This window comes from Telopea speciosissima, chromosome 4, assembly GCF_018873765.1.
Source record: "Telopea speciosissima isolate NSW1024214 ecotype Mountain lineage chromosome 4, Tspe_v1, whole genome shotgun sequence".
NCBI lineage: Eukaryota > Viridiplantae > Streptophyta > Magnoliopsida > Proteales > Proteaceae > Telopea > Telopea speciosissima.
Genome location: NC_057919.1, coordinates 11,771,548 through 11,780,469, shown reverse-complemented (window position 1 = coordinate 11,780,469; position 8,922 = coordinate 11,771,548). Strand labels below are relative to the sequence as shown.

The 8,922-nt window shown below is 39.0% G+C and overlaps 1 protein-coding gene across 1 annotated transcript; it reads left to right on the top strand.

Annotated features, from left to right (window-relative positions):
* Positions 1-2,187: 2,187 nt before the first annotated feature.
* Positions 2,188-7,371, top strand: LOC122660291 (hexokinase-2, chloroplastic-like). Its single transcript, XM_043855531.1, has 9 exons — positions 2,188-2,533; positions 3,021-3,171; positions 3,290-3,472; positions 4,234-4,308; positions 4,425-4,580; positions 4,888-4,983; positions 5,082-5,212; positions 6,763-6,850; positions 6,935-7,371. Exons 1-9 carry the CDS (start codon positions 2,265-2,267, stop codon positions 7,265-7,267), a joined length of 1,482 nt encoding a protein of 493 aa, XP_043711466.1. The 5' UTR covers positions 2,188-2,264; the 3' UTR covers positions 7,268-7,371.
* The last annotated feature ends 1,551 nt before the right edge of the window (positions 7,372-8,922 follow it).

The following is an 8,922-nucleotide window of genomic DNA, read 5'->3' as shown; positions in this document are numbered from 1 at the left end:
AAAAAGTGAGCAAAAGGAATATTTTAGAGCTCATGCAGTCATTAAATATGGAAGGTAAAAAATGCTACATATGGCCTTCAAGAGGATAGTTGCAGCTTTTCGCCCTTGGATGGAAATGGTGAATAGGTATGTAGATGAGACTATATCAACACTTGTGACCCCCAACCAAGGTTCAAAATCCAGGTATCGGACTCGGGATCGGTCATGGCCGAAACCTTTTCAGATCAGAGTTGGATCGCTCTAAATCGATTAGAATCGGTCAGAAAACCCTCCAAAATCGTTTTTTATGGATCGGGTCATGTATTAGCCAGAGTTGGTGGGTATTGTGATCTCGGGATCGGATCGGCCGATATTTTCTGGATCGGATCAATCAAAATCAAAGATCGGATCAGTCTGATCCAACCGAGTTGGGCAATCCAATCAACGATCCAATCAAACATTGTTGTATCGGTCAAATCTCGAGATCGGCCTCAATCGATACCAATCCAATCGGGCCAATATCGGCCAATCTGATCTAATACCTCAAACCATGCCCCCAACCACTCAAATGAACCATTCCAACCTCCCAAGCCTAGGCATTTTTTCAACTTCGGTGTCCACATCTTCATTGATGCATCGCTCTTTCTGAAGCCTATAGCTATGTGGTTGGGCTCCATCACACTAGATGATCCATAATAAAGAGCAGTTCCTTATGGTGGCTACACATCACGTGTTCCCAAGCTCGGTGAATATCAAGAAAGGATCGGCCATTAGACTGGGCTTGAAGATTGCAATCGATGTTGACCTGAAACGGTCTATCATCACTCCAACGACCAAATTAATGTTGATTCATTGCTTGACGGATGAATTAGTTAGGGATGTAAACAGATTGGATTCGGATCATCCGCATCCGTATTTGGATGAATTCGAATAGTGTTAAACGGATGCGGGCAAAAATACAGATTGGATATTTTATCCGTTTATATGTAAATATAGTTTTTCGAATCCATATCCATATCCGTATTAATTTAACTTTCGAACAGATTTGAATAATGCTAAACAGATACGGAAACGGATTTTGGTTATTCATTTACTCCCCTAAATTTAATGCACTCAACGGTTGAGCTCACCACTACCATTTTAGATGTAAAGTTTCTCTTGGCAAGTCTTGATTTTTGCCCATTTTCTTATGTAAAGTAGGCCTTGAGCCATTCTCATTTGGGTCCGTCGAAGATCTCTTTCCTAGAGTATCTTCTCATAAGGCTTAATAAAATTCCCACCATTTGCTGGGATTTCAAGGCCGAAAAATAAATAAATAAACACATGTAGATGGTGGTTGAATATGAAAGCAATCAAATTACTTAAGTTGCCGGTTCACAATTCAATCTATGACAAAATGGTTTGATCTTTTAAGAGTTTCCTCTGGTCGGTTCTATTAAAACCATCAGGCATCATGGTTTGAGGAATTAGTATTGGATTGATCGATTCGTATCGGTATTGGTTTAGACCGATATTGATTCTTGGCCGAATTCATATTGGTGGATCAATACAAATAAAGGTAAAAATGTAAAAAAAAAAAAATTTAATTTTTCAAAGGAAACAAGGGTAAATCTGTCATATCCGATTGATTACTAAAACCGATCGAAGGAATCACCTAATCCGTATCGGTATCGACAGTCCCGATCTTGATTCCCGGCTGATACCATATTGGTGAATCAGTATAGATGTAGGGTGGGTAAAATGGTAACAAAAATTATATGAAAAGTAAGGATAAAAGTTAAAACTGTCTGATCCAGACCGATACGGAGCGAGCCAGACCGGTATTGGTCGAGACCAATCCATACTACCTGATTCCGATTCCTAAACCCTGCTCCGGAAAGCCTGTTTCTCAACACGGAGGAATCCTGCCGGATAATTGGCGTTCATCCAACGCCTTGGTGACCTTTGTTGGCTTTATAGACTTAAGGGCCATATAAAGAAGCGGAGCAGACAGTACAAATGTACAATACTAGAACGTTTGCACATGTAGCCGTTAGCCCGTTCTACCCAAAAATAACAAAAACAAAAAAGTTGCTAACTACTGTTGGTTTGGATGTTGGAAGCTAGCCCATTAACTGAAATTTAAGTTTATTTATTTATTTATTTGAATTTTATTTTCGTTATTCGAAATTAAAAGTGATAAAAAGATCCCACAAATACATTAATGTGCCATCAAAACTTCTTTTTTATACTTGTTCTTCTTTTTCTCTTTTCCTTCTAGATCTTAACGTTAACAACCACCAAAAATGGCGGTCGCTGCACCTTCATCAACCGTTTGGTCGTTCTCTGCCCCAATATCTCCGAGTAGGAGGCCCTGGGAAAGGATGATGGTCCGATCTACCGGCCCTTCCGTCGTTCCGGTACTCACCAATCTACAGAACACTTGCGCCACCCCTCTACCTGTCCTTCGCCGAGTTGCAGATTCCATGACAGCTGATTTGAGAGCTGGGCTTGCTCAGGAAGGCGGCAGCGATCTTCAGATGATTCTTAGCTATGTCGATAGCTTGCCTACTGGGTTTGTTGAACTAACTTGCAAGTTCTGTTTTTGCTTGAACTGTTAAACTGCTTCTGTTCTGTTTTTTATTATTATCATTTTTTTTTATAATTTATTAGACTTCAATTTTAGCTCTTGGTTTAATGGAATAAAATCTGGATTTCTGTATTGATTTGGAAATTTGGATATTTAATTTTCCATCTGCCGTTAAATCTTAAGGGAGTGCATTTCCTACAGTTTTAAGTTCAAACATATGGTCAGTTAAGGCAAGATCCTTGGAGAAACAGAGAAGGAAATTTGTGATTTTGGAGGACAAAAGCTACTGATATAGAAGATAGATCAAGAAACAGTTTGTTCATATTTAGACATCCTTTAAGCAAATAGATATGGGTCGAGCTTAGTATACTTTGCTGCAGACATATCCAATTTTATGTCTTTACCCAATGACAAAATAATTCACTTGTTAATTGTCACAGATCTGACAGTGGTTATTTGTACTTTGGAGTAGGGACGAGAAGGGCTTGTTCTATGCTCTGGATCTTGGTGGAACCAACTTCCGGGTGTTAAGGGTGCAACTAGGAGGGAAAGACAAGCATGTTATTGACACTGAATTTGAACAAGTAACCATTCCTCAAGAATTGATGTTTGGTACTTCTGAGGTCAGCTTCTTCTTATTCAATTTTTCAGTGGGTTCTATGAACTCAAATGTATTTAATCAACATTCTTTCTTCTTCCTGTTTAGTATCCATTGTTTATTTATTAAGTTGTGCACCACAGGAATTGTTTGATTTTATTGCATTGGGGCTGGCAAATTTCGCACGAAAGGAAGGTGGGAGATTTCATTTGCCTCATGGAAGGAAAAGCGAGATTGGGTTTACGTTTTCTTTTCCTATCAAACAAACATCTATTGATTCTGGCACATTAATCAAATGGACCAAGGGCTTTGCGGTCTCTGGGACGGTTGGTAGTTATTTCAGCTTTCCATTTCTGTGTCTGTGAGCAGTCTAGTAGGTCATTTAACTACTCTCCTACGAGTTGTGTGGTTTTGCTCTGTTTTGTATTAGTTTTCTTTTGAGGACTTATAGTCTGTTCCTGATGACATCTATATTCATTTAAACTTAATATATGATGGCCATACTTGTAGATCTAGTACCAGAATGAGCTAAATGACTATAGGATTGAAAGAAATATAGAAATCAGATTAATAATCGGAGACCTAGGGGTGCTTGGTTAGAATTGCTAATGAATTTGGTTGGAAAAATTAGAAGGCTGAATTCTGAATTCAGCAAAACTAAATTTTTTACTGGTGAAATTCTCGTTGAATCTAATCAAATCGAACTATTATTAATATTATACCATCACCACCATCATCATTATTACCCCTTTGCCGCTTTCTTTTTTAACTTTTTCCCCCTGGTGGGTGGGGGGTGTTAGAAGCTAAGTCCACGTAACCCAACACTGACTCAGCTGGAGGAGAAAGTCCACTTTAGCCTGGATAACCTATGATGCTCAAAGGTTATTACTTGCAGAGTACATAATTGAAAGCCCTGTATTAACAGAAATTGTATTTCCTTTTGTTTTAGTGTTTTAACCCAATGTAACAGCTGGTATTGGCTCTAGCCCTGTTTATTCTTCGGAGGATAAGTTAGATCACTTGTTCCTTTATGGCTATGACTTTCTCTCATTGCACAGCATACGTGATAACTGTTGGTTCCTGACAGGCAGGAAAAGATGTAGTTGCTTGTTTGAATGAAGCTATGGAAAGACAAGGAGTAGAAATGCATGTATCTGCCCTGGTAGGTTTTGCCCATGCCAACATGGATCTTGAAGCATATGTCTTCTATATAGCATCAAGGATTAATGCTAGATCATGCATGGAGTGATCAAATATGTTTCAATTCTTATAAAACAGGTCAATGATACAGTTGGGACACTTGCTGGGGCAAGGTACTGGGATGATGATGTGATGGTTGCTGTAATTTTGGGGACTGGAACGAATGCGTGTTATGTAGAACGGGTGGATGCTATTCCAAAGCTGCAGCTTCAGATGCCTAGTTCTGGAAGAACGGTGTGTATGCAACCATTATTTAAGTTATAATTGTTTGAACTTTGAAGCAAGGAATTTTTCACTAAGGTGTTGAGAGTGGGCCTAGCTGGAAACTTTTTATCTCTGAGCTGTGGAAGCTATTGAATGACCCAACTGCATGCAACATCCATTTTTTATGGGGGCAGGGGTTCAGAAGGATTAAGATTTCTATTGTGGAACTTTCTTTTATGGATTTCACAAATTATATATGAAAGGAGATAGTCATTGAGTTACTGAGTATACAATAGGTGGTGCTGGATAACACTCAATTTTCACTTCATACATGCAGATTATCAATACTGAGTGGGGAGCCTTTTCAAGTGGTATTCCTTTAACAGAATTTGATAAAGAAATGGATGCTGCAAGCATAAATCCTGGTGAACAAGTAAAACCCTTTTTTCCCCCCCTTTCATTCTTTTTGTTTTTCAGTAATTAAGCAAAATTTATATGGAGTTCTGAATTCTTTTTGGTATGATGGAGCAGATATTTGAGAAGACAATCTCTGGTATGTACCTTGGTGAAATCGTAAGAAGAATCTTAGTCAAAATGGCTGAAACTAGTGCTTTGTTTGGTGAATCTGTTCCAGAAAAGCTCTATGCACCTTTCATATTAAGGCAAGCTTCTGATCACATCTGTCCATATACTTCAAAATGGGTACTTGATTTGATACTCTTATGAGTCATATTCACTTGTTTGAGTCTACATGGTCTTACGGGACTGAGCGAAGTCTGTTCTGACTAAAACAGTAGTATAATGTTAATATTTGGTGTTGAGTAGACCAGCAGATTTGACATGTACATGTAATATCCAAGAGTGATATAGATAGTGCATGCTACTTAGCTAAGCCATTTGCAATTGCGAAGGTGCCTCAGTCAGTGTTCAATAAGCCAGAAATATTAGAGTCAGTCTTTACTCCCTGCATAATATGGCAGTTCCACCACAACTATTCATATAATACTACCATAAATTGCATTGTAGTACACTAATTAGACCAATATTTAGTGGAAAGAACAGAGGCATCTTATGATTGCAAGTAAGTGTTAACATTCCACTTCGTAAGATTTATAGTCACATAATCATGAGAAAGTTTTCAACACCTTTATGAGAATTGTCACCTACTCCATAAAGGTATGAAATAAGCTCCAAGCATCAAGTCAGACATTAACAGCTCATCTTGATATTGCTAAGACCTTGGATAACTGATACATCTACAATCAAACTGCAGTGTGGAAGCTCAATGAAGAGTTGGTCAACTGTATGGATGTAGATTAAAAATGATGCCCTCTAGCCCATTAATGGGTCAACATGAAGGACTTCTTGCGAGCTCCTGAAACACAGTAGGACCAGTTAATGCAATACAGCTGTTGCTAGAATGCTTCTATTTACTGTAGTAGATATCAATCCTAAAAGTTTTTCAGATGACCAAGGTTTGCTTTGGGAATGAGACCCAAGGCTTTGAAGGGACAAAACGGTAACAATATATAGCACCTGTCTGTTATGGGATATTAATTAGAAGAAACTATCATTCTTGATCACATTGCCTTTAACATGTTGGTGGAATGTTTCTATTTGTTATGTTTAGATGCCCTCAATCTGAGAAATTAGTTCAAATGGTGAAGGTCCACTTGAGAATAGAATGGCTTTCAAGGGGAAGATGAAAGGCAATAACATCATTCTTTCTGTATATAGAGAAAAGGAGTAACCAACACTATTCTTGATCTGCTTGTCAAGAGAGAATGGCTTTGCAAAACTTCAGCAAGCTGGCCTTAATGAAGTTCCCTCATGCTTTGCCAAGTCTAGTAGCTTACTGTCACCTGTAGATGGCCAGCTCGTGGAACGCCATTGAAAATAAAAAAGAAAAAACATCCTTATTCAAATCTCTCTGTGGATCAGAAGCAAAGTCAAAGCCCAAAAGTTTGTCTTAACCACTGTTTTTTTTGTGATTACCTGGTTCTTAATTGATAATTTTTCACATTTACGAAATTTTAACTGGGTTGGATTGAATAGCAAACTTTTGATCATGTTACCAAATTTTTTTTAAGGGAAACAAGTTCTATCAATCATGTATCCTTCTGTGAACTTCATTTTTAGTTTAATGACAAAAATGATCAACAAAAACACTATTGTCCACGCTTCAAGTCTTCTTCTCCACTGCTTTTTGTAGGACACCTGATCTATGTGCCATGCAGCAGGACAAATCTAATGATCTGGAAGCAGTTGGCTCGATCTTAAGCAACATTTTTGGGGTAAGCCTTGTCCTATAACTCTCTAATGAAGTCCAGATCTATCTGTAGTCTTGATACAATTTGGTACACCATATCTGACATCAGGTAGGCTCCAACCTAAGAGCAAGGAAGATGGTACTAGAAGTCTGTGATACCATTGTGAAGCGAGGTGGCCGATTGGCTGGAGCAGGAATTGTCGGCATTCTCCAAAAGATGGAACAGGATACTAAAGGTCTCATATATGCAAGAAGGACAGTGGTGGCAATGGACGGAGGCTTGTATGGGAACTACCCACAGTATAGAAGATATCTTCAAGATGCAGTGATAGAACTTCTAGGATCTGAAATATCAAAGAACATAGTCATAGAACTCACAAAAGATGGATCTGGAATAGGAGCAGCTCTGCTGGCTGCTGCAAACTCCAGATATAGAGATGAGTTCTAGGAGAAGAGGGTGGCCAGATCCTCTATAATTGTTGCTTTCACATTCTTAATGGAGGTTTGCTAATCTCACATGTCACTCACTGCCCCATCCAAACAAGTCAAAACTTATTGACAGTTGAGTGGGCTGTAAAGTTCATGAGACTCATGGATTCTGTGAGGGTAGCATTTTGTGAGGTTAGCATTTTCATTCTTATTGTCATTAGGAACAAGTTTTGGAATTTGTACTGTGGTCAACTTTGGTTTCATGATTGGAAATAGAGCAAGACTTGATTTATGATCTCATTATAGAAGCTGAAACTGTATATTCAGTGAATTTCAGAAAACTTGTCATTGTAAATTATCATTATTTCCTACATGAGTATTTACTTTTTTTAAGAATAAACCTTCAACAGAGTTTCCATGGGGGAAGGGGGCACAAGAGAGGGGAGGTGTATTATGAGTTACAACAAATAGGTGAGCAGACTTCCTCTAAAGCCATTGTATGGAACTTTGATTACACAAACAGGGTGAAAAACATCCCCTTTTCCATCCTTTTTTTTTTTTTTGGGTCTATCCTACTGAAGGGCCCACAGGCCAATTACAAGCTAAGGGGGAAGGCAAAGACAAGCCCACAATCTACAACTAGGGGGGGAGGGGAGATAGGGGTGCCTTTGTGGTACAATACGCAATCCAAGAAAGTCGATCCCTTGACTTCCTTGGGGGCATGCACTCAACTTGCAATGCCTCCAACCAAGTGAGCTTGCGGTTGTTTGCCTTTTCCATCCTCACTATACAGCAAAACTGTTTTTCAAAGTTTGTAATGTGTATTTCTTTTTAAAGAAAGATATAAATTTCCGTTTCCCCCTCCATAAATAAAGAAAACTTCTCTTGTTGGCTGATGTGGCCCATTTTACCACATGGTGTAGAAAAAATGTGAACCTAAAATGATGTAGAAAAGAATGGAAATCGCAAACAAACAATCGCATAAGCGAATAGAAGAATTTACGTGATTCGGCAAGATTGTCTATGTCCACGGTGAAATGAGAAAGAACCTTTGCTACAAATATATACCAAAACCCTATACAGGAAATTTACTTAAAAACCCATATAACCCTAAAAAAATCTTGGGGGCTGCTACCCCTGATCCCCGCATGGACCTGCTAGTTCATCGAGGACCTGGCTCCTATCCAGCCAAGGCGTGGGCCCCACATGTGAAATGACCACTCCACCCCTATTTTTGCTTTCGTTTAGCGGGGCTGGACCGTCCAACTCCCGCCACAGCTGGACAGAATCCTTTTCCATTCATCGAGGTCCCACTAGTAACATAGATTAACACGCACGGTGGGTTGATTCCAATTTTGAAATTGCAGAGAGATCCATCGAAATATGCAACTTAAGTGAAAGACAGTAAGAGTAAATATGTGCTTAGAGAAAACTGGTCAAGCAACTTTCCTACAAATTGCCTGGAAAAATAAGAGCTCGGAGACATAAGGGTCAAAATGAGTGAAGAGCAACCAGATCTGCCGGCGCCATTAATAGACCACTTAGGCCGAAACCAGGCATTATGTGCAGGACTATTTGCTGCAGGTAAGAAACTCAAGGACTGTTTTGCTCAAGAGATGGTTAAAATGGAATCGTTTTCAATTAAGAGGCAAATGAGCTCATTTTTACACTAAA

Excerpts from the sequence above, each read along its gene's own strand:
- LOC122660291 (XM_043855531.1), top strand. The coding sequence starts at position 2,265 with ATGGCGGTCGCTGCACCTTCATCAACCGTTTGGTCGTTCTCTGCCCCA. Across the intron at positions 4,581-4,887 it reads TGCCTAGTTCTGGAAGAACG|ATTATCAATACTGAGTGGGG; the intron begins GTGTGTATGCAA and ends TCATACATGCAG. Across the intron at positions 5,213-6,762 it reads TATGCACCTTTCATATTAAG|GACACCTGATCTATGTGCCA; the intron begins GCAAGCTTCTGA and ends TGCTTTTTGTAG.